General features: G+C 27.6%; 4 protein-coding genes and 1 long non-coding RNA gene across 12 annotated transcripts; 2 read left to right on the top strand and 3 right to left on the bottom strand.

Annotated features, from left to right (window-relative positions):
• Positions 1–220: 220 nt before the first annotated feature.
• LOC113363256 (resistance to inhibitors of cholinesterase protein 3) lies at positions 221–11,845 on the bottom strand. 3 transcript variants are annotated; one of them, XM_026605746.1, is made up of 11 exons: positions 11,573–11,845; positions 9,698–10,036; positions 7,813–7,979; positions 7,092–7,235; positions 6,831–6,984; positions 4,640–4,740; positions 3,555–3,710; positions 932–1,018; positions 730–864; positions 412–651; positions 221–337 (listed from the first exon to the last, which is right to left on the bottom strand). In XM_026605746.1, exons 1-11 carry the CDS (start codon positions 11,739–11,741, stop codon positions 320–322), a joined length of 1,710 nt encoding a protein of 569 aa, XP_026461531.1. In that variant the 5' UTR covers positions 11,742–11,845; the 3' UTR covers positions 221–319. The 3 variants fall into 3 exon arrangements, with proteins under 3 accessions (XP_026461531.1, XP_026461532.1, XP_026461533.1); XM_026605747.1 differs by lacking the exon at positions 4,640–4,740 and adding an exon at positions 5,984–6,084 and having other exon boundaries at positions 11,573–11,837; XM_026605748.1 differs by lacking the exon at positions 9,698–10,036 and having other exon boundaries at positions 11,573–11,844.
• LOC113363257 lies at positions 1,545–3,235 on the bottom strand. 2 transcript variants are annotated; one of them, XR_003365879.1, is made up of 6 exons: positions 2,960–3,235; positions 2,654–2,895; positions 2,463–2,575; positions 2,233–2,388; positions 2,008–2,156; positions 1,545–1,930 (listed from the first exon to the last, which is right to left on the bottom strand). It is a non-coding gene; the product is annotated as an uncharacterized LOC113363257 (long non-coding RNA). The 2 variants fall into 2 exon arrangements; XR_003365878.1 differs by having other exon boundaries at positions 1,890–1,930; positions 2,012–2,156; positions 2,960–3,232.
• A 1,086-nt stretch (positions 11,846–12,931) lies between the features above and the next one.
• On the top strand, positions 12,932–14,444 carry LOC113363373 (cyclin-Q). Of its 2 annotated transcripts, none has more exons than XM_026605865.1 (8): positions 12,932–13,029; positions 13,137–13,181; positions 13,282–13,387; positions 13,465–13,579; positions 13,644–13,862; positions 13,932–14,027; positions 14,092–14,229; positions 14,309–14,444. In XM_026605865.1, exons 3-8 carry the CDS (start codon positions 13,287–13,289, stop codon positions 14,396–14,398), a joined length of 759 nt encoding a protein of 252 aa, XP_026461650.1. In that variant the 5' UTR covers positions 12,932–13,029; positions 13,137–13,181; positions 13,282–13,286; the 3' UTR covers positions 14,399–14,444. The 2 variants fall into 2 exon arrangements, with proteins under 2 accessions (XP_026461650.1, XP_026461651.1); XM_026605866.1 differs by having other exon boundaries at positions 12,975–13,069.
• Positions 14,445–16,768: 2,324 nt separating this feature from the next.
• On the bottom strand, positions 16,769–19,137 carry LOC113375784 (cAMP-dependent protein kinase type II regulatory subunit). Of its 3 annotated transcripts, none has more exons than XM_026615732.1 (9): positions 19,000–19,137; positions 18,501–18,755; positions 18,301–18,445; positions 18,098–18,235; positions 17,841–18,017; positions 17,689–17,773; positions 17,383–17,535; positions 17,210–17,318; positions 16,908–17,038 (listed from the first exon to the last, which is right to left on the bottom strand). In XM_026615732.1, exons 2-9 carry the CDS (start codon positions 18,736–18,738, stop codon positions 16,908–16,910), a joined length of 1,176 nt encoding a protein of 391 aa, XP_026471517.1. In that variant the 5' UTR covers positions 18,739–18,755; positions 19,000–19,137. The 3 variants fall into 3 exon arrangements, with proteins under 3 accessions (XP_026471515.1, XP_026471517.1, XP_026471523.1); XM_026615738.1 differs by lacking the exon at positions 19,000–19,137 and adding an exon at positions 18,872–18,980; XM_026615730.1 differs by lacking the exon at positions 19,000–19,137 and having other exon boundaries at positions 16,769–17,038; positions 18,501–18,950.
• A 66-nt stretch (positions 19,138–19,203) lies between these two features.
• LOC113375630 (F-box only protein 33) lies at positions 19,204–22,183 on the top strand. 2 transcript variants are annotated; one of them, XM_026615565.1, is made up of 11 exons: positions 19,204–19,325; positions 19,787–19,944; positions 20,025–20,174; positions 20,235–20,336; positions 20,505–20,733; positions 20,923–21,096; positions 21,163–21,255; positions 21,323–21,415; positions 21,476–21,557; positions 21,676–21,803; positions 21,878–22,183. In XM_026615565.1, the coding sequence occupies exons 2-11, from the start codon at positions 19,808–19,810 to the stop codon at positions 22,052–22,054; spliced, it is 1,365 nt and encodes a 454-aa protein (XP_026471350.1). In that variant the 5' UTR covers positions 19,204–19,325; positions 19,787–19,807; the 3' UTR covers positions 22,055–22,183. The 2 variants fall into 2 exon arrangements, with proteins under 2 accessions (XP_026471350.1, XP_026471346.1); XM_026615561.1 differs by having other exon boundaries at positions 19,214–19,366; positions 21,878–22,179.
• Positions 22,184–25,203: the final 3,020 nt, after the last annotated feature.

Raw genomic sequence — 25,203 nt, 5'->3', positions numbered from 1 at the left:
TGTTCATTGAAGTCATTGGGTGAAAATAATATATATATATATATATATACATATATATATATATATATATATATATATATATATATATATGTCAAAATTAAAATAATTAAAAATGGTTAGTAATTTATATATTTTTATTTATAGAAGTCGTTGTGACAAAATAAAATACATTTTCAATCTATAAATATTGAAAGTATTTGATGAAACATCATCTCATGGACATGCAAATTGAAAATTAATTTACATTAAATTATGAAACTTGATATTCAGTATGTTAATCCTTTTATGATATCACATCACTATTTTATGAGTTTGTTGACTAATTTAAGTTTATATCCTGTAATAGTAAACAAAATTACATTTTCTTTTACTCGCATAATTTGTTTTAATTTAAGTATGCTTTGAAATTACCTCATCCATCACAACTTCTATGCTTTCTATGTTTTCTGGTATATCTTCATCTTCTAATTCATTGATATTTTCATCTGTCATGTCTAAATCTACTTCATTAGCAAGATCTTCATCATCTTCCAGAACACCATTGTCATCTTCCTGGACAGCATTGTCATCATTAGCTTCTAGTTGAGATTCGACATTTTCGGTATTGTCTAAATTTATAACTGATAATGTCATTTTGCCACTAAGTATGACCTAAAAAAAATAATATATTAAAATTTAGATCAATCAAACTTAAAAAGCGTCAAGCACTAGTTAATAATTGATACGGACTGGGGAATCCTCAAGTGTAGCTTCAGGAATCGGAGATATTTCTGTGTGTGTTTCAGATTCTGTAACCAAAAGCTGTGATTGATGTGGTAAAGTACCTTCCAAATATATTGATTGCGCAACAACTGTTTCTGGTTCCTTAAAATAATTAATCAAACATTATATACTATCATAATAAAAGTTAATGCATTTTAAATTAAATTACTTGTGGAGCTGATAAAGGAATTGGTGAACTTGGTTGACTAAATTTCTGTCCACCTTCGCACTGTGTAGTCATCTCCATGCCCAAAATCTAATAACAGTTTGTACATTATGAAAATTAACCGAAATACGCGCAGATTATGTGAAAAACAACTTTTTTATAACAATCTTGTTATAATCTTTGAAAGCTTAAATACATTCAAATATTTTAAGATAACTTAGCAAATATTCTTAATACCCTAATTCCATTTTCTTCTATGTACTATATTTACCCAGTAAACATGCGATATGGTCACAACATCGTGGCAATATTTTATTTAGGTCGTGTGACATGCGGTTCCCATATTCATTTTCCTCGATATTACATGGATACGGCCGCAAATTTATGTAACTATCGAACAACTATCGAGGTTCGGTCTCTGGCGCACGTGGCGTTCGTGATACATGAAAATCGACGTTGACCCACATATGTTTGTTTATTATGATAAGGCCGTCTGACGTAAGGCGTTAACCCCAGTCATGACGTCATTGGCGAATGAAAACGATTCGGTCATGACGTCATACAAAATGGCGACTCAGTTATGACGTAATAGCACCTGAAAGTGATGACGTAATGCAATTAATATTCTTTTCTGTACGAATAAGCATTTATTTACGTGAATAATAAGAAATTTTACAATATTTAAATATTACAAATTAGAATTGTAGTTTAGAAATTATAAAATTTTAACATGAACTATACTAGAAAACTATTTACAAATTATTCAATCTTAACATATTAATAACAGTATATTTAATGAAAATTGTTGTATATCTAATGAACGTAATTCTATTTTTGGGGCGTGAAGTGTGAAGTGTTGCATAAGTATTCTATCGCCACTTCCTTATACATCAAACAGCCTGCCTATTTTTCATTATTTCATTCTATCGCCAGTTCATTGCATCAAATGCCACGATACAAATTATGCACATATGACATACTGCCCCAAATTTTGGAAGTTTTCTAAAACAAATTCAAACATAATGTGATTTACTGTATATAATATAATATATATATACAGCTACCATATGTGTAGCTACCTACATGTTCAGTGTACAAATCTCCATCATCTTAAAGTCGCTTTTACATATACATTTTTAACACTGACTGATTTCATTCTATCGCCAGTTCAATACATCAAATGCGAGGATACAGGATATTCATATATGATGTACTTCTTGGAAGTTTTCTAAAACAATTTGAAACATAATGTGTTTTATTGAATCTAATAATATATATACCACTCCATATGTGTAGCAACTTACATATTCAGGAGACAAATCTAAATCGTCTTCGAGTCGCTTTTGCACATACATTTTTTTTAACCTGATTGAATTCATTCTATCTTCAGTTCATTATACATCAATACATCAATCAAGTTCATGCATATATGACATACTGTTCCCAATTTTAGAGGTTTTCTAAAACAATTATAAATATAAAGTATTTGTTACCAAATAATATATATACAGCAACTATATATGAATCAACTTACATATTAAGAAGATAAATCTCCATTATCTTCAATTTGCTCCTAAACATACATTATTTGAGCCTGTCTAGAGATCTGTATATTGTTCATCGTTTCATTCCAATTTTGTACGACTTCTGAAATAAATATGAACATGGCATACGTGTTTGCTGTTTATATATATTTGTATAGCTATTATATTTGTAGTGACTTACATATTCAAACAATCATTCTCGATCCGCTTCTCAACCGACTAATTTAAGAGATTTAAGAAGTGAGGTTATGTCGAACACATGGATATGTTAATGTCTTAATTTAGTAAAATAATTATTTTAACCTTGCTAAACGATCCTTATTATTGTCCTCAGATTTTGTAAGATATGCTATTTGGTTACCTCCTTTGTCATCTAAAGAAATCGACATAAAATAACGTTTCTTCATCCCAGGATATAATGCACTAAATGGAATTCAAAATCGTGAAGTAATTACATATCTATATAAATAATATATGATATACTTACAGTGTCATTTTTCTACACTTTTCTACAATTATCATAAACAAGTTGCTTAACTAAACGAATGTAATTATTATACTAAAGAAAATATAACTTGATGCATGATAAATTCGTGACATTTTGCGCCATTTTGTACGCGGTTGTCGCGGTTAGGTTAGCTTTCGTCAAAGAAACAGTCGGTTCCACCAGTGGCCACGGCGCGCTGATGTAAAGCTTTCTTTGTATTGTCACACACACCAGCACACAACGCACACAACGCAGCGCACGACGCGTTTGCTTCACGCCGTGTGACGTCATTGATTATGCTTTGCATGTGTGCCAACACACACCAGCGCACGACATGTATCTCACATGAAATTCAACGATGTCATTACCCCCGACAGCGCGTGTTTATGTCTCGTGAGACAACTCAATGCGAGCTTTGCGTGTATTGTAACACACACAAGCGCACGCAAGTTTAAAATCCTCTTGTGGCGTAGATTCGATAACCGCATTATAATAACGATGTCGATATTATAGAAGATCACATCGCGTGTTTACTGGGTATTGTTAAATTTAATAAAGGTAATAAAACTGTAGTTTTGTGTGTATGCACACTTACCTTAACTGTAGGTTTGTCTTCGATTTCCTGATCCAATTGTGTGAAATTTTTATTATGTTCTACTTCTCCATGAACTTTTGAATTAATAGTCGGGTCTGATGTTTTCGATTTAACTAAGTCACTGTTCTTAATATTCCCATTTAAATGCACATGGTCCTAAAAGTACATATACATATACATAGAAATATATATTTGTATAATGGAATTTGTTCAAAAATATTAAAATTATTTCTAATGCAATCTATCATAATTACATATCTATTATAAAAAATAAAATAAATCTTGGAAAACACTGTTACAAATTCACCAAACATGCTACAAATTATTTCTATATAAACATGCATATTATTATATATGAATACACATCAAACAATAACAAAACAATATTGAAGTATGTTGTTGGAAAGTATTAGTAGCATATTCAATGGTTAAATTTAATTTTGATACATCTGTGAATCTTCAAAAACTATACATCAAACGCAAGACATTTATGTTACTCATTTTTTAATTTTAGTATATATATATATATATATATATATATATATATATATATATATCGAATCACAAATATCGAATTTATATATATATATATATATATATATATATATATATATTTATTTATATATATATATATATGTGTGTGTGTGTGAATAGAAAATTATTTAAAGAAGTATGAGGAATGTACATATCAACGAAAAGTATCAGACAAATGTTATTTTGTGAAATAGGTGCCATGCTAGCTAAATATAATTATGTATAAGCAGGTCTTTTTAGCACAATATTATTGAAATAAATAATGAATATCATTTGTACAGAATTTTCCTCAATACTGATCTATTTGTGTTGAAATAAACTTTCTTATTTAAAGTAGATTATTCATTATTTAAAAATGGTTATACAAATATATATGATATATAACTAAATTTTATAGTAGATTATTTGTCGTACTAATAAAAATTGATTTGTTTTAACAAGATATGTAACTCAAATCATATATATTCCTTTTTGTAGGTAAATAATGGGTAATAGAAAATTAATTTCTCTGGATCAAATTTTAATGAAATAACATAATATTGCGATGCTACCTCTACACTAGTATTTCGTGTTGAATCTTCAATATGTTGGTTTTGTACAGCAGCTCTTGTTTGATCAACATCTGCTACCAAACCTTGGATTGCCGTTATAACTTTGAAAAAGAGTTATTTTTATTCAGAAAACGAACTAAAAATTAATTGAAATCTTAAATCCTTTCTACGGGTTTTAAACATAATATTATTCTAAAGATCAGCCCAACGATTTCCAAATAATAATTATTGTCTTCATTTTGTAAACAACTATTAAGTAAGTTTTGTTTGTAATATCTGTTAAATAATATCTACTATTCCTGGTAGCTTCAATTTATATTATTTGTTGATGATGGTTTATCAAAATGATTTATCGAAGAATTATTCAAATTATGAAAAAATCTGGCAATAATTAGCAATAAGTAAAAAAATGTTTTCTTATTTCTACTTAATAAATTGATGCTTAATACAGATTATAGTTCAAAGGAAATCGCTGGATATTCAAGCATCGAACAGATTTAATTTTCAAATATCTAATGAAACAAATAGTATAATACATTATATATAATGTAAATTCTAAGTATCCAACGGCTAATCATCAAGTTTTTCATGATAATATTTATTGTAAACCATATGATGATAAATTTTGTATAAAATAATTTTTCACTTCAGTAGTTTGCGATTATGCCATAAATCATTGTAGAAACATATGGTTTTTGAAGATTTCAAAGATATATTCAATACAAAATTTAAGAAATTAGTAATATATAAATATATCTTTATATTTATAAATATATATATATATATATATATGTATATATATATATATATATATACCAAAGAAAATCATATTGTCGATGCATATAAAAAATAATTAATAGAGTAAAGTAATAGTATAGAATGTATCGGCCTGCAAAATAATAACTATGTAATTGTGGATTATAAAAAAGCCAAATTTCGCAAAGAAAACATTTCACTATACCACACTCTCATAAAGGGCGTGCATGTTTTTATACATTTATTTCATCGATAGAAGTACCGCCCATTTTCAAATCTACTCGCTACAAAATACTTAATATAAGGCAACATTGATAAATAATAATAACTGTTCTAATTTATCAAAGGCAAAATGATTGAAATCGCAATGCGAACTACAGACTGAAAAATTAGAAATGTTGAAAAGATTGGAAGTTAATATGAATCTAAATATGTTAGCTTGTTTTGACTAAATGATCTATTTCTTGTTCTGAAAAAATATACTTTCAAAGAAAACAAAATGGTATATGAAAATTCAATGAAAAATAAGAAAGTCTGTAGGACACATGAGAGATGTGCAATGGCGTGCTTTTTTCTCAAAAGACACACCTGACCGCGCAAAGGGACTTGGCCCATTTGTTCAACAATGCACGCCATCGCGCGTTCTGTTTCCATCAGCCTGCGCCGCAAGTGATCTAACTCAGATTCCCCTGAAAACGATAATTTAAAAAAAGTTTTTAATAAAAGAAGCTGATGTGGAAAAACCATACGATCCGTCCCTCATGAAACACACTCGGCGCGACAACTTTTAGATGTAAACGAAAGTTTAAAGAAAAATATATTAGTATTTTATTGTTTTACTTTGCCATCAAAATTAACAATGATTTTAGAAAGTTCATCTCATTTAAAAACCAAATCTGTTCGGTGTGCTAAACTAAATTTATTTCTTCATTTTCAAAAAAATTATATTTAACATATAATTTTTAAATGAGATAATTTATACTCACTTGTATCGCGATCTTTCCATCCTGAGCGGCATTGAATTCGATACAATTTATTAGATAATCATTGATAATCGATATATTATATCGCATACTAAATATTATACCATACTATACTAGAATATACTTTTTACTTATTTATATAATCGAAGAACGCATCAAATAATCTTTTGAACAGCTTTAAATTAATTTTACTGAATAGCCAAATCTAATATATGTTATATACTAGTGTACCCTATCCTACATAGATAATATACCAACATGCATATATGCCTATATATATATATATATATATATATATATATATATATATATATATATATAAGGTTGTCAAATATCTCTTCCGCCTTTTTGTATTATAAACCAAGAGCAAAAAAGCGGAAGGGAGATGTTTGACAACCTAATATATATATATATATATATATATATATATATATATATATAAATTTTTATACCTAATTTTGAATCATTTCCCCGTACTCTATCTACTTTATCTTTGGGTGTTCCGTTTAAAATAGAATCAGGCCCAAAAACTCTCCGTCTAAAGACAGGATCAGGTTCTAGTGGTGGGTATAGCCCTGGGCCATCCGACTGTTTCTTAAATATTATCTGTACAACAATCAATCATGTTTCTTCAGCGCTAATATTACAAAATACTTGAGTACTATTATACTTCAACTATCATGAATAGGTTTAAATCTAATATTATCTAATACCTTCATAATTGTATAGACAAAAAAGATGACAATTGCTATAGTGTACAGTGGCATAAGGACTCCCATTGGACTGCTGCTGGTCTTGGCTGGTGTCATATGTCCTGCGCCGCCAAGTGGCGGTCTCATTCCGGGTATCGGTCCAGGCTGAAATACAGGCATGAGGATAGATATCAAATCAAAATAGTTTTACATTTTAGAAATAAGATAAATTTAGAAATAAGATAGTAAATAGTATTGATGTTTACTAAATGCATACTATATATTGTTTATTAAATAATGGTTTAATAAAATATTATCTTTGCATATCAATCAATTATCGACAAATATGCTGATAGACATAATAAAGAAACAAACAATATAGAAATTAACACCCCACACCATAAAATTTTATATAAGTTTTTAAAGATAACAGTAATGCTATAGCATCAAGCATAATATTTGCGTCTCATATGGTGTAAGATTTCAGTTGAATATTTACATTCTTCAACAATCATATCACATAGCACATCATACTGTTATGCAAAATTGTAATACAATATTACCTTTGAATTATAGTCTTTGTAACAAAACAGATCATTTACACATTTAGTATTTTTCCACTCATTTGGAGAACGATAAAAATAAATAGAAAAACAATATTGTTATTATAAACAAAATATATGAAAAATGATATTTCGATATGAACGATTCTGTATAATATAAAATATTACTAAACACTTACCCTTCCCTCATGAAGCCTGGGCTGAGGTTGAGAAAATGGTTTTTCCATCGTCTCTGGAGCAGGAGGCGGAGCCTGTCGAAATGCAGCAGGTATCGCTCTGCCTCGCTCTCGCATTGCAGGATGTGGCAAATCGCCACGTAAATGAGGGGGCCTCTCCTGCCTTATACCTGCGTCAACATTTTTTTTTAGTAAACCTCATTTTAATCATCTACATGTTAATCAAATTAATAGAAATCCTTATATTAAAAGTAGTAGTAATGAGCTTATTATTTGATGAATTGTGTTAAATAGTATCCTGCACTTTTTCATTTTGCAAAAGAGTGTGCATTTTACAGAGCAGAAGACAATTAGTACAGATTAATATTAGAAATCATTCCCTTGCAATATAATAAATTAAGAAATCAAATCATTTATTAGCATATTTTTAGTTCATTATGTCAGAACGATGCCGAAAGACCTTGACAGAATTTTACTGGCGATCCCAAAATAGAAAATATAAAATACGCAACATGAACCGTAATAGTCTAAGATAAATAAAATATTTGTGTTAATTCATTACAAATTTCTATCAATAACCATAAATAATTATTATACAAAAATTATAACAATTATAATGGAATTTTCAGACTTTGATACAGTACATGTGTCCCATATTATTTTGGGGATGATCTGAAATAAATTATATATGCGTTAATAGGATTTAGTAAAAACGTGTTAAAGATATGGAAGTCTCAAACTAAAACAAAAAGGGCATTAGGTATTAATTGTTATTTTCTGTAACCACTTTGCATTTGTGATAAGGAAATAATTATAAGGAAATTGAAGACAAAGAAGACTGAAGAGTTATATAAAGATATTTTAATTATAATAGATATTATATTAATATTTATGTAAACTGTTTTCATAATCTCTCATATCAGGCACTTCTGTCTGTCTGAGATATGAAAATAATATATATATATATATATATATATATATATATATATAAATGATATAAAGTATGATGACAGGAATGGGTTTTTATTTTAAACCCATTCGGTTTTTATTTTAAACCCATTCCTGAACTCCTTTTAACAAAAATTATACTTAACAAAACTTCTTAAGAATATGACAAAAACTATTTATAATTGAAAAAAAAATCATTTTTTAATAAAAATGACGAAAATTTGAATGAAATATTCAATTTTCTTCATGATCTTCAATATCCGTAATATAGCTTTTAGTATGTACATCCTTTTCAAGTCGCGTAATTGTGGTGGGCAGCTTTTTTCGTTTCAAATTTTGTAAAAAAATGGTACTTGAAATATATTTAAAAATAATGTTGTAAATAAGAACACTTTTAAAAAAGCCGGAAAACAAAAGAGACAAAAACTTTGAATCGAATATAACTACTAGAAAAGTTCCGATATGATCACCTTATGTAAAGCGTCACAATCTTGATTTTAATACCAAAGGAGCATTTGTGATCTATGCAATGTGGTTAGTTTTTTTTTAATTGTTTGAACAGCAATCAAAACTCTTATATGTTCTATAAGCTGTTGGTTAAGACTTATAACTACTTATTTCATGAGAGGCAATCCTTCGATTTACCATTCTCTTATGTGTGGGATATTTTTGATATTAGCTCTTACGTCTAATGGTTAACATGTGATTGGATGTTGCAGCTATGTCCACGAAGGACGATTTCCACTTGGAATTGTATTGTGATCTATAACCCCAAGTGGAAATTTGACATCAAAGCTGCCTGATGTCGGGCTACGGCGGTAGCGGGAATCGAACCATCGAACCTGGGACTAGTTGCTGCTAGCCCACACTCTAACCGATATCGCCACCGCTGGCCCAATGTGGTTAGTAAACATGCTCAAAAAAGCGCACATTTGCTCACTGGTATCAAGGACCGCCATGGTTCTGGGCCTATGGCCAGCTCCCACAGTCCATGGAGGTATTCCGAACTCAACTTGAAGACAAGATGAGCCATTAAGCGAACGCATCTCGCTAAGAAGGCGTTTCACTCCTTTAACATCTGGACCACCTTTTCCGGATGAAAATACCGGTAATATGTCCAGGCCGCAGCGTGATAATATTTCGGCCCTACATCTATTATTCACGTTTGAGCCCAATAACTTTGTTTCATTGAAATCTTGAAATTTAAGCACTTGGGCACATAAATTAGTTACTGTCATCAGAGCGTTCATATCGCTGCTGAATATCACATCGCAGCAACCTGATGCAAATACTCAATTCAATTAACGCAATATATTTAAAAGACTTTGATAAAAAAAAATATAGATAAAAATAATTTCGTTGAAAATTATGAAGCTTTATGCAATAGAGCTTTACTTCGCTAGTTCTGTTCGTGTGCCTTTGATTTAATCTTTATATTAAATGTCTTTTATTGTCCAGTAGAATACTCATATTAGAAATAATCTCTATATCTCTAGTCTTACTTAAGTAAATAACTTTGTAAAGGATCTGATCGTGTTTCCATATAGAATTGGCCCCGCCCTGGTATTTAAATGATTTTGATGCTATTTTATAGCTTTTTATCAACTTTTGAATGTGTTCTACCGAATGGACTAAAACTAAATTTTGCATAGCATAAGAAGTACGAATAGCCATTCTAACGATGTCAATTAAAAATTAGTCCAAACAACCGCACTATCCAAAAATTTGGAACTAAAAATTGTTCTTTTCATAAACTAACAAATGATTATTTAACAATATTTATTATTAACAATATACTTAGTCCACACCGATGTGAATAGAATGGCGTTATTTGTTTGACGATATCTTCTACAATTGTGACAAAAAGTGACTCTGAAAAAAGGAGCCACTTTGGCATATTTTCAATGATATCTCGGCCAAATGATAGGCTAGAAAGTTGAAAATTGGTATATCGGATTTTTTCTAAAAAAGCTATAAAATGGCATCAAAATCATTTAAATATCAGTGTGAGCCAATTCTGTATGGAAACACGATCAGACCCATAGATAAATAAGTATAAATGATCAGACCCTTTACATTGTAACTGGAGTAATATTGAAAGGTGTGAAAAAATACTTTGCAAGCACTTAAAGCATTTAAATGTTTTAAGTTCTATCATTTAATAGTCATATAGATATTAAACTTGTTGAATAAACTTTATGCTTAAGTAAACAAATAAGTGTGTACCAACACTGTGCATATATATATATATATATATATATATATATATATATATATATATATAGGGGCAGTCGGGGCTAGTTTCCAGGGCGGTAAAGTTTCTATAGGGCGGCAAAATTAGGAAAGTGAGAAAAAAATTCTATACAATATAATTAACTAATTCTTCTTAATAAAATTTTTAACATCAAGAAATATAATTCATGCATTCATGTATCAAATAAAATTAAAATTAAAATTAGAAATTTATCAAATATAATAATAATAGAACTTTTAATATTATCATTTTGAAAATTTAAATGAAAACTTACTATCAAAATTTAGTTAACAATTTATTTATATTTTTCATTTTCGGGATTAATAATTTATGTAGTTTTTCTGAAAAAACAAAAATATTCTCAAATTAATCATGATTTTTTGAAAACAAACTCCAATTGATTAATGATAGAGCGACAAAATTTCAGTGACAGGGTGGCAATTTTGTCAGTGCCCTCGGGCGACTTAAATTTAAATCCGGACCTGTATATACATATCTCAGTACGTTAAAAATTAATACCAATATTGAACTATGCCTAACATTTAAAGAATTGCATCTCACCTGCGTATCTGTCCATAGCATTTGGCATAATTTGTTGATCTGGAAATCCCATGAACATGGGGTGAAATATTTTTGGCCATAAAATAGAAAAACATCCTACTATTATAATGACAACAAAAACAGATTTTCGAGGCCCCAGACCACTAAAATCAATGGCTAAGATTGACATTTTGGCACAATGTTACTTATCACTTCGTTCGAATTCGATTAACTTTAGAAATTTATGATTACACCATATTGAGTTAAAAATTTGTATTCATCTCTGAATGGAGCACTAAATATACTGACTGCTAAAGCATTTGACGAAAAACTCGCAAAATGTGATATAAATAAACTAGAGAGCACACATTTATTGGCTAGACCGGCGCACTACGCCAGGAGTGTTTGCTTGTGACACTTAAATATGAACTATCAACGTTTGTTTTTCAATTGTCCAACATAAACAATATTTTATTATAAAAAAACGAATAAGAAATTAAATAAATCCTCATATTCTATTCAATTTATACTCTATAACTTTACCGCACATATGACAACAAATTATCTGCTTTATGTCAAAATCTTTAAGGTACTTGTCAAATTAACAAAAACATTTAATTAATTTGGATTTTCGATAGATATTTCTTTTTGATACAAAATTACTTAATTAATTAATTAAAATATTTATTTTAGTCTAATAATACAAACTATCACTCACTACCATCGCGATAATCATTTTGTTTCATTCATAAAACCAATGATTATCCTTTAATGTAGAGTAGTGTTACCAGCATTTCTCAGTAAAACTTTCCCTTTATCTGACGTTTTGTTTGTGTTAGCGCATGTCTAGGAAGCATGGCAACACCAAAAAGGACCTTATTCATTTTCTTTATAAACAAAAATTTTATGGTTTTATTTTATATTTATAAATAAATTTGTTTATTTATTTATATTTATATATGCGCATATATAGAAGAATTTATATGCAAACAAATCTTGTATATATTTTTTTCTCTCATTGATATGGAGCAATAAAAATTGAGTTATTAACATCGAGAATATCTATTTTCTTTTCCAGTTGTCGGCTTCTAAATCGACGGTCATTTGGCCTTTATATACATAAATTATACATGCAAAATAATTGACATATTTGTATCTTTAAAATCATACGCATAGAAGAAAAGTATGATCATACGTTTGTCTGTCTCTTAAGCTATGTATACAGATCACCGCTATTTTTTATATAAAAACCTTTCTACTTGTCTGCTATTCAGCTTTTTTTTATACAGAAGCGGTCTATAGAGTCTTTATCTATATATATTAATGTGTAAAATGTATCACTTGCGCCCTCACTAAAATGAATGTTCAAAGCGTCAATACTTAATGAAAGAAGCGCATTTCGCATTTACATTTGTGCTTCAGCCGCGAGAGTTGGTTGTTCACGAAATTTAAATATTTAATTCCTTATCCGAAAGCGGGTAATTGTCAATAAATTATATCCAGCTTTTATTAAGAACTGTTAGTGGAGTTTATAAAAATATTCTTACATATTGTTCTCACTGTGTATCTTTTGCCTTTCTTTCAGAAAACCGGTTTTCTACTGTGATAATAGTCTAACCTAAATAAAACGGTAAGGAAGTTTGACTGAAATTAGCACGTTCTAATTCATATGAAATTAATTGTCCGATGTCAATATCATGAAATTCAAACTTTATATTTTATATTTTTAGATAAAATGAATGAAGTTATTGATGTTATGGCTTTGCAACGTGATAAATCTAGACATGCAACTCCTATTGATTATAGAGCAGCAGAAGGAAAATCGCTTGCTCCTTGGTAACATTGTCAATAATAATAATAAATTGTCAATTGTATACAGTTCTTCGGAATTAATTAGGTATGTTTTGAACTAGGTTTTTGTTCGAGTGTGGAATTAAACTTAACGCTCAACCATTGACGATTGCTATGGCTGCTGTGATATTTCACAAATTTTTCAAAGAAGTTGATGCTTCGGACTACGATAGCTATGTAAGATTGTACAATAAATTTTAGTTTTATTTACTTCATTCAAATGTTTTTTGGTTTTATACAGTTAATAGCTACTTCAACTCTATATCTATCTGGTAAAATGAAAGACGATCAGTTAAAAATTCGTGATGTTATAAATGTTGCTCATTCAACTTTGAATAGAAATAGTGCTCCATTAGAATTAGGCGATCAATACTGGAGCATGAGAGATGGAATTGTTCAGGCAGAATTGCTCATAATGAGAGTGTTGAAATTTGAAGTAAACGTTGAACATCCACATAAGGTAATGTTTTTTATTTTATAACTTCATATAATTTTATTATAAAACTTCACTAATTTCACAAATTTTTAGTATATGCTGCATTATCTGAAATCTTTGCAAGACTGGTTTAGCCCAAGTGTTTGGTCTACAATGCCAATTGCTAAAACTGCTGCTGCGTTTTTGCAGGTATTATAAACTATATATTTTCTTTAAAACTTAAAAATTATATTCAATGTATTAAATTTTCAAGGATTTCCATCATTCGCCTGCTATATTAGATTATGCTGCACCACATATTGCTATAGCATGTTTATCATTGGCTCTGCAAATATATGGAGCCAGAGTACCCCTATGTGATAACAATGATGATAATGGGGTTTGGTATCATGTATGTAGTATTTATAATTCTGTAATTATGAAAATAATTCATATTACAAATAAATTTAAACTGTTATTAATTTTTTTAGGTTTTCGACAAGAATTTATCAAAGGAAAAACATTGGGAAATTATGGAGAAAGTTATGGATGTTTATAATCAAGAACCTGAGACATCTTAAATTTCTTGTACTTATGAATTTTTATACCTTTTGTATTAAATGTACTAGTTTTAATTTTATCATATTTTTATATAAGTATTGATATTGTTGTTGAAGTAATTAATCTTTAATTATAATTTGATGAAGTACAGTATGTATGACATAAGATATTAAAAAGTATATCTTTAAATCAGTTTTTTTTTTTGCACACAAATTCTCGATCACAATGTGAATTTTGAGTTTTGTAGTAATGTACATTCTAAATAAAATCTTATTGTAAGATGGATAATTACTCCTTGGTCTTCAAAACATTTTACATTGATTAAATTATTAATAAAATTTAATCACAATATATTAAAACAATGTCATGATGTTGCATAATATAATTCAGAAATTTGGCTGCATCACAAATCGATTTTCATAATACAAATAATTTACAGATATTTTCCTGTACGATAATGTTTATACAACTTGACTTTAAATTTTAGTATTGCATTCTAATACAGGGTACCCAACATCGTGTGCTCTTTTGAGGACCACATTAAAATATTTGGGGATTTTATTTCAATATATATTAAATTTAATGTAAAAATTACAACAAAATTTAAGGAACAAAGTATGGTTAACTCCCAGCAACTACAAATGGGTAAAGGCTATGGGTAAACATTCTAAACCACGTAAACCTAATAAAAACAGATCTATGTCAATACTCAAAATACCCATAAAAGTAAATCGAAGCTTGCTAAGTCTACAATACATTGAACATCTATGCAATTTTAATTCTCGCATAAATGAGATACATTGGAAAGATAGATCATAACCTATGTAAGACATTTCTCTGTTTTTTTTTTTTTGATACCAATTATTTAACAAATATGTTCCCAAACATTTGATATATTACTTATAATTCTTTACTTAATCTTGGATATTTTTCAAGATAAATAAAACTATTGCACATTACACATACAATTATTTTACACTTACTATCTTAAAATATTATCTTAAGAATGCACTTCTATGTAGAAGAATGCATTTAATGATATAATTTATTGCATGTTTGACTTATATTTTACTTATTCAAGGGTTAAATGCAGTTGCATCATCAGAGTGCTTCAGATGCAAAATTGCAATTTCAAAACAACAAACGAAAACAGATCTTATGCTGTCATAAATTCATGACAATAAATAGCATGATATATATTTTATCGAAACATAAATAGAAACAATATCTAAAATAAAAATATAATCAATCAAAAATAACAAGATTATGAAAGATAATTTTTTAAACAATCTAAAATTTTAGCATATAATACATATTAAAACTAATAATATTTATTCACAATGTCCAGCACTGTCAAATTTAATACCATACAATAATTGATTTACTTAATTAAAGCAATAACAAAACATTTATAAGTTTGCTATTAATATTTCTTTACATTCAAATATGGCTTGATTTTCAATTAGAAACAAAAGTTTTGCTATTTTAGGTGCAGAATAGAAAAAAAATTGATATTACATTCAAAATAAGAATCTGAATGATAAATTCTGTAATTATTTATATAAATATATGCATGCAATTGTATTTGCTAAGAACTACAATCATATTTTAAATACAGGGATAAATACAAAATTATAAAAGTTCAGTTTCAGTAATCTTATTTTCATTTAATGAGGCAGTATGAATTAGTAAACTGTAAATCAGAGCAGAATTGTGTGATGTTCATAAGCTATATATAATTATTTGGGATTGTCTAAACTGAAACAATCCAATTTAAAAAAAAAGTATATCCACGTTAAACAAACTCTACATCAATATTTCACTTTACAAACAGAAGTGACATATAATGCTAGTGATATAGTTCAAATACATAAATACTCTCATATTCATTTTCTTACAGAGGTAACAATGCAATTACTTATTTGATATATGATTATCACTGCTTTCAAACACGTTTTACATAAAATCAATAACATTTATAAATTAAATAGTTTAAAATGTGCCCATACTCAGATGATTTAAAATAAATATTTTCTTTAAAATAATAACAAAGGAAGAATTCATGATCAGTAAATAACGAAGTGAACTGCCATACATAATAATGTAGTAGATTCACAAATACTATTTCAATTTTATTTTTACTACATATATATATATATATATATATATATATATATATATATTTCTAGTGTATATTTATATATATGTTGATATATAAATAAGTACACTACAAATATGTCCAAATTTTAGGTATCCACAAAAGTATAATAATGTAAATGTGCTCATTTATAAAAATTGAGCATATATATATATATATATATATATATATATATATATATATATATATATATAATACACATACAACTCATATGTATTTTTTTTTTTTTACATAGGACACATGAGTGAATCCTTTCTTTATCAGTGTGTTACCTTAGCACATTATGACTCCAGCATTCAGATAGCATACTCGTTTATAATCTACTACAGTCTATGGCAATTGTTATCTTTGGTATATGAATATTTGATTGTTCATCGCACATCACTTATATTGGTTTTGGAACCAAATATTTTTAGCAACTGATCTTCATAATCATCGATATTTCGCTTCATCAAATCCATACAAGGTCCCAAAAGTCGTTCGAAAGCCTCCACATCCAAAACTTAAAATATATTATTTGTTTAATATCATTAATATAGTTTTTGAGAAAAATTCATACTAAAAATATACCTATGCATTATGAAAAACAATGCGAGGATAGAATGAGATTCTCATTTTTTATGCACCAGCCTCATATTAGTATTGAAATAATTAATGAATATTGAATACTTACATGCCAATTTTAAATCCTGAGCAGCATAGGCTGAAGCTGCTCTTGGCCTATGAGTGACTAAAGCTAATTCCCCGAAATAACCACCTTTTCCTACTTTATTTATTTCCACCTAAATATAATTAAAACAATGTACAAACAAACAAAAATTTAAGTAGCCTCACAATTTTACTTACTTCTGATCCGGTTTCACCAAGTATAGTTATATTGACAATCCCATCTTCAATAAAATACATGCCATCAGCAACATCTCCTTGCTTTATAATCAAATCACCTTTTGAATATGTTTTTGGTACAAGTGCATCAGCTAAGTTCATTCTTTCGTATGGCTGTTGTGTATAAAAAAAATTACATTAATTGTATAAATAATAGAAAATTTTCATTCATCTTATTTTATTTAATTTTTATTCATATTTATTTTTGATATGTTTTGATTATGTAAGACCTCAATAAATATTACCTGAGTAAATAAATATATTTACCTGAAGGGTTTTTAACATTGGTACAGAATCTAAAAGTGCTTCATACATCTTTCTCTTTTTAAAAGCAGATTTGAGCAATATACGTCTAAAAGGCAAAATAAATCAATTATATTTAAAATATTTATAACCATATATACTTTAAACTGTAAAACCTGAATGTAAGACGATCCATAGCCCATAATGCCCCATCTGTGAAAGCTTGTATGGTTGCTGCACGAGGCATGTTGTATAACAAAGCCAATTCTCCAAAACTTCCCGAATTTTCATAAGTGTGAATTAACTTTGGCTCATTGGACTGATCAGTTTTAACAAATGCTTGAAACACACCACTGAAAACATTATTGTAATATTAAAAAATAATAAAATTATAAATGCTCTTGAACAACAAGTTAAAATTAATGCCACATACTTTTCAATAACATAAAAATTGTCTCCATCATCTCCTTGTTGTATTATATAATCACCAGCAACAACTTTCTTTTCAAACATAGCATCAAGAACATCTTGCATTTGTTCTTTATCTAGTGCTCGGAACAATAGGATATTTCTATAAAAAATAACAATATCAGAAACCTGTAAACAACAGTATAGTAAATTTTACAAATAACGCACCTGACAGATTCTGCAAGGCGAGCTCGCTGTTCATCTGATTTTGGAAAAATACATTTCGTGCCTTCATCTTCATCATCATCTTCTGGATTATAAGTTTCAGCAAATACACTCTTACGGCGAACATTAAAGCGGGCGACAGGCGGTTCTGGAAAAAGATCAAGTAAGAAAAATAACAATAATTATGTGATTAATAGAAATACCTTCTTCTTGTGATATAATAGATTCTTCTGGACTGGAAGGCATTACAGAAGCACCCACTGTCGATGTTCGATTTTCTTGCATCCGCGTAAAAAATTGTACAGCGTAATTAACAATATCGCCCGGTTGTTCTAATAAGTAGCTTATAGTGAATTCCAATAATAAATCGCGTAAGTCATCGGGCACCTGAACTTTTTGCCCAGTGCGAGCGTTATCTCTTTTAGCCGTAGAAAACGACATATCGCTTTAAACACGCACTAATTACAAACAAATTGAACAAATAGTAATGAACATACGAAATTAATATTTAGTTGCAGATGACTGAACTTGAATTATTGATCAATATGTATTTCTAGAATAAATATACACTCACAACAGCTAGAAGCATTTTTACAGACTAAATTTAGTATTATTCATAAATTATCGAAGAAAAATAAGTTAATCTGGACCAAAATTGTGTTATGTCAAATTCCTTGCAATCACTTTACCAAGAAAATTCACCTGCTATCATCCGTCCATCCGACCTATCAAGATGGAGTCGAATATATCGCACATGATTGCCAACCACTGTAAAATCTAGAGTTTTGGTTTTGGCAATGTGAGACCATAGACATTTACTACCGTCGTTTAGTAGTCGAGGTGCGATTAATGTTGATCTCATTCATGGATTTTAATCAATGCTAACTTCTCTTTTATTCGCGGGTACGGTTGGTTGTATTTTCTCATCGCCAAATCGCAACTTCAACATATGTCATTGCTGTCATTGCTGTCAACAGTCGTTCCAGTTATATGTTTTTACGCAGCACGAAAACTTACTTCAACGACAAGTAAGATGAAATTGATGATGTTTTGAAACTCGATTCAATTAGTAAGTGAAATATTATTTTACTGTGAACATTGGATAATACAGCGCTATAATATTACATTTTATTACAAATTTGTTTCTTTTTTATTTACATAGTTACCTTATGGTAGACTGTGATGCGTAGTAAATATAGTATACACATTTTGTCAAATTTTTGAAAGTATTTTATTTATTTTTTGTTTTAAGTTATATACTAATTATTCACTATCTTCAATTTGGCTAGCAATTCAACAATCTAATTTTACCAAAGTCGTAATGTTTAATCTTTGCTTAAACATATGACTATATAGCAAAACAAAAATTATTTTTGAGATTGATTACTATATTAAAAAAAAATCTTAATTATAATTGTAAAACAAAATATATCTAGTTTCCAATTGTAAATACCAATTGATATTAATATTTAATGCATGTTTTGTCAAGGAAAAAATACAATATTTAAGGATGAGTCGATCTGATGGTCTTTGGAAAAATTTACCAGAACTTGTACTAACTGATATATACAAGTTATTAGATTTAAAAGATCGTCTAGCAGCTTCATCGACTTGCAAACAATGGAGGCATGTTCTTTTTCAATCATGGTAAATATAAACATGTTTATTATATTATTTATAATGATTATGTTGACACTGAATTAGTTAAAATCACTCAATCTATTCAGCTTTTGGACCACAGTGAAATTTGACACAGCTCGAAGAAACGTAAATAAAAATGATTTTATTATAGAAAAAACAGCACATTTGTATAACAAAATTGAAGTATATCTTATTTCAACATATAACATTACCCAAACAAGGAGACTTTTCAAGAGGTAAATCAATATTTATATCTAAATAAATAATTTTTAACTGTTTTGATTTTTTTTTTATAGATTATCTTATAGCAAATGTTTGCACTCTTTGATAATAAGAATTTTTGCCTGTAACCAAAGGACATATCTTTCATCATCAACTCAAGAACAACACATAGCTGAGTGAGTATACTTTTAAAAAGTTATTAACTATTAATATGAACTGCATTATTTTCAAGAAAAATTAAAAAACATAAGTAATGAATATGCTTGAATCTCACTTATATTCATGTTTTCTTATTTACATTTGCTCACAATTATATTTATTTAGAAATTTAATATTATTTTTAGATTATTTGTGGAACCAGTTTTAGATATAGTACAAAATGCTCCTATACAAGTGCTGGATTTGGGCTGCTATGAACACCTTGCCTTATTTAGTTCAAAAATATTACATAATATAAGTCAACCTAATCTAATTACAAAATTAAGTTTTGCAACAATCAAACGAAATCCCAGTGAATATCCTGTTGGAGAGTCATATCAAATGAAGTATTTTAAAGCGCTTACTAATCTGCAGGTCTGTGAGCAGTTTAATAATTTAACTACAATAACTCAATTAGTAAATGGTGGTAAACATTTTCTTGTTATTTAATTGTTAATTCTAAGTTATAGTTATACTTATATTTTTAGATAAGTATTTGGATGTGCTTTAGACATCAGAGAATTGCATTTTCACATGTCTTAGATATTTATTTTCTTCTTTCAGATGATATCTCTGGATTATGATTTGCTGGACGAATCAATGTTAATGAATTTTAATAGACTGAAAAGATTAGTAATTCATGTACATGGTGTAGAAAACAATCACAAAGGTCTTAGTGAAAATAGTTGGGAACATTTTAAAATCAAGAATCCCAATGCAACAGTTCGAATAACTTTAGTATGTTAATTAAAAATAAAATTATATCTAAAGAATTAATTTTTATTCAAAAGCTGTTTTCTTTAGATAAGGGCACTAGAAGCAATAGACATTCTGCATACAGAAATATTGCGTCCTAGCATACCACTGACTCATTTGAGAGTTTTTTTCTGCAATAAGGTTTATTTGATTACTAATTATAAAAACAAATTCTGAAAACAAAATAATATGCTTTATTATATTTCAGATAAATCGCCAATCTCTAGATTTTATATCAACTCATTATAAGAATACATTGATAAATATTGTTTGGGTTGATGACAAGTTGGAGGCAGAAGAGGTATTATAATATTAATTGAGGTTTTTCAACTTGAATATAAATAGTTTTGTTTGTTTTTAGGATATGGATGTAGATGTTGAATTAGATCCATTTGTAATGATGTCATGGATGTGCAGAAAATTGCAAGATATTGTAGTTCTCGGTAAAAATATTATTTATATTATTTCTTGCAATGATTATTTTATCTGATTTTTCATATCTTTTTCCAAATACTTTTTATTGTATTTCATAGTTTGATGACCTTTTTGGTGTATTTTTAGGTCATTATATGGACATTGATAGTGTTATTGCAATAGCTAGGTTACGTGGACCAAATTTACGAAGATTGCAAGTAGATCCTGACTGTATAACTCTCATAAATAAAAATCTACGTTATCATGTTATCAAGGTAATATATAATTAGTATATATTTTATACAAAATAATAAGATTCCTTAACATTAAACATATAATACTTTTATAGCAAATTGAAAGTGTACTAGAGCGTCCATGGAATTATACAGGTGATCCAATTTATAGAGCAATGCGCAATACATATAATGGAGTTTACAAGAATTTTTTCCGGAATAAGTTTATATACAACATTATTAAAAATGATATAACTGTGGCTAAGAGAAGAGTTGGTAAGTTTTGGATTTAATGTAACTCAACTGATAAAATGTAAAAGAAATTGCACAAAACAAAGAGAAAAAAGTAAGAGAAAGACTTTTACTGAATAAATTAAGTTGTATCCATGAAAAAAACAATAGAGTTAGTTTTTGATATTAATTTCTTAGAGCAATTGTTTTACAAATTAGTTGAATATACTTATAATGTCATTATTATTTTAATTCAAGATATTTTTCATAAAAATCTAATTTTTTACCATTACCAAACATTACATTGTTGATCTGTTTCATGGCAATTTCAAATATTTGACTCGAATTGTTTCTTTATTTTGAAATACTAGTATAGATTCATTATGAATGTTTAACCCATGTACATGTGCGTGAGTATAGCTATAATTTTGGTAAAGAAAAACTGAAGTAAAACATTACTTATATTTCTGAATTCCAACAAACATGAAATATTCTTTGATGATCCATCTGATAGAGGGATGATGGTCTTTTGCTGCTTCCTCTCAGCTATGCTCATGTACATATATAAATAAAACATTCATAGATTAAATTTTTATTTGCTATATAAATAAGTGAATGCGCATAATTGTGCTATCAAATCAATTATTTATGTATAATTAATTTGGCTCGAAATTTAAGTTTATCAGCCATTCCATTTTCTCATCACGATGTAGCTAAGATATTAGTTGAGATTATCTACATCTAGTCGATGAAAAAAGTGAGCCAATGTTGTGATTTTTTTTTTAACTGAAATCTGAGCAAGTTATCTTATAATTACCATTGTAAAGTTCTTACGTATAAGAATTGTGATTAAAAATGCAACCAGTTATAGTTTTGAAAGAAAAACGTATTTTTAAAATACTTATCAACATTCTACTCATATTAATTAGTGAGTTTCCTTTAAGCATTTTTAAGCAAAAGCGGATTTATGTGTATATATATTATTTTGATGAAACAAGTCAATATATTATTAAAATTTGCATTATAAATTGAAAATTTACCTTATGAAAATTTTTTGGCTTAAAAATAGTTTAACGATTTTATATCTGATCTTTATTGTTGTCTTTTTTTTTTTAAATTTAAAACATCATTCCTCAAAATGTAGAATTGAATAACGTAATATTCTACACTAGCCAAAATATGAAATAAACACCAGAAAAATTCTTTTCATAAGAAATGCTTAACTCAATTTTCTTATATAAGTAACAAATATATAAAATAACGAAACCTGTATTATAAAAATGTGATATAATATAATCAGATGTGATCCTACTGATTTGTGATATATATTGAACAAAATAACAATTCTAATAAAATAAAATTTAATGTATATAAATATAATGAAAATGATCGAGTATATCAAATATAAGATTTCCATAGAATTTAGAAAAACAGGGGGGATATTGCATTAATAATTGACACTTGAATGGTCAATAAATAGACAATTGGTTGGAATTGTTAATAAACCAAATAGATATAGGTACCTATGTACCATGAATAGAAAATGAGTATAACACAATAATTTTTTAAATATTTGCCAACTTAAATGCTACACATCTAAAAGCCAATGATCTTGTTAAATGCCATAATTTTCAATAGAATATTAATATTTCATAAGTTTTGAACTTAGAACTGTTTTACCTATTTCTTTTTTTTTAAAAAAATAGCTTTTGAGATCAAGAAATGTTTGCATTTGAAGTTTCCAGATGAAGTCAAATTGAAAAAAAAAAACGAAATTGATTAAATGAATAATCTACTTTATATGTAGATCTGAAAGCTATTTAAATAGAGTTGATTGCAATTGTTTTATAAAGAAAATATTACAGACTTGGTTTGACAAATATATTGTATATAATACGATTTAATATGAAGACACTCAGTGATAAGAATACAAATATGCATTTTGGTGTATGAGCCAAGCTATCTTGAAATAATTTTTTAGGTAGTCAGACATACATTAGTGCAATACGTAATATATTATATGAATATAATAATATATAATAAGAAAGCTAACTTGATATAAATATGTTTTTTGAGATATTAGTTTCTACTACATGAAAGTTTGAACCTTTTGAATTTGTTGATAAAAATTGTTTTCCCTAATAATAAATAATTAAATTCCTTTGAAATACATGTAATAAAATAATATTTTAGATTATGTAAACTTCTCTTAAATGATTTATGTATTATATAATATAATGGTAAGAAGTAATTCTTCAATACTTGTAAAATTTCTTAGATCGACATTTCAAATATTTTGTATAGAAACTGTCTGCAATGTTATAAACATTTATATATTGTTCAAAATGGCCTTAACAGCTAAATATAAAATGCACAATTTTAAAGCGGATGGATAGATAACTCCTTTTTATATAAAATCTTTATAAATCAATCACTAAGTGAATCCAGATAGAGATATTTAAAATATATATCTGGACCTGATTATGTAATCTAATCATTTTGCTTATAATCACTAATTTATAAAAATTTGCATAAACGTTTTATAAGTGCATTTTTACTTGGTTTTGAGTGATTGAATAAAATATTTATATTATATATATATATATATATATATATATATATATATATATATATATATATAATATATATAATAAGAAATAATATATCATGATTGTATTTCTTGAGTGTGTTTATAATAATGCATATGTGCATATTTTTAAGTGTCAGTCAATTTATCATCAAAATTAGATTTTGATCATTGATGGATTTCAATTATCCTTGAAAATATTAGAAAATAAATAATACTCAATATTATTGTACAATTTATACAATATTATATGTAAAAAGGTATTATTGAAAATTTATATAGTTGTCTATGGTTTTATGATGAAATGAAATTTTAACAAAAAATAACAATTTTATATAATAACGGGTATAATTAAAATTGTTATTGTTTAAACCATGACAATGAACTTTGAGTGAGAAATTCTTAATAATGAATACGACAAATATGAATTATAAAATTTCATTTATGTATGTAAATTAAAAATTTTTATTACTTTTGCTATTTATAATTCATTTAAGTTGGGAGATTAGGTGTCCAGCTAAATTGAATGGAAAAGCAAATTTAAATAATACCTGTATCGAAAAGAGATTATAAAGATGTAATTATAATTACAACAATTCAAAAATTGTTATAAAAGATTTAGAA

Source organism: Ctenocephalides felis, unplaced genomic scaffold (genome assembly GCF_003426905.1).
Source record: "Ctenocephalides felis isolate EL2017-DRISC unplaced genomic scaffold, ASM342690v1 CF-g0.4_SCAFFOLD_00845, whole genome shotgun sequence".
In the NCBI taxonomy this organism is placed as follows: Eukaryota; Metazoa; Arthropoda; class Insecta; order Siphonaptera; family Pulicidae; genus Ctenocephalides; species Ctenocephalides felis.
This window is presented reverse-complemented; position numbering and strand designations above follow the sequence as displayed.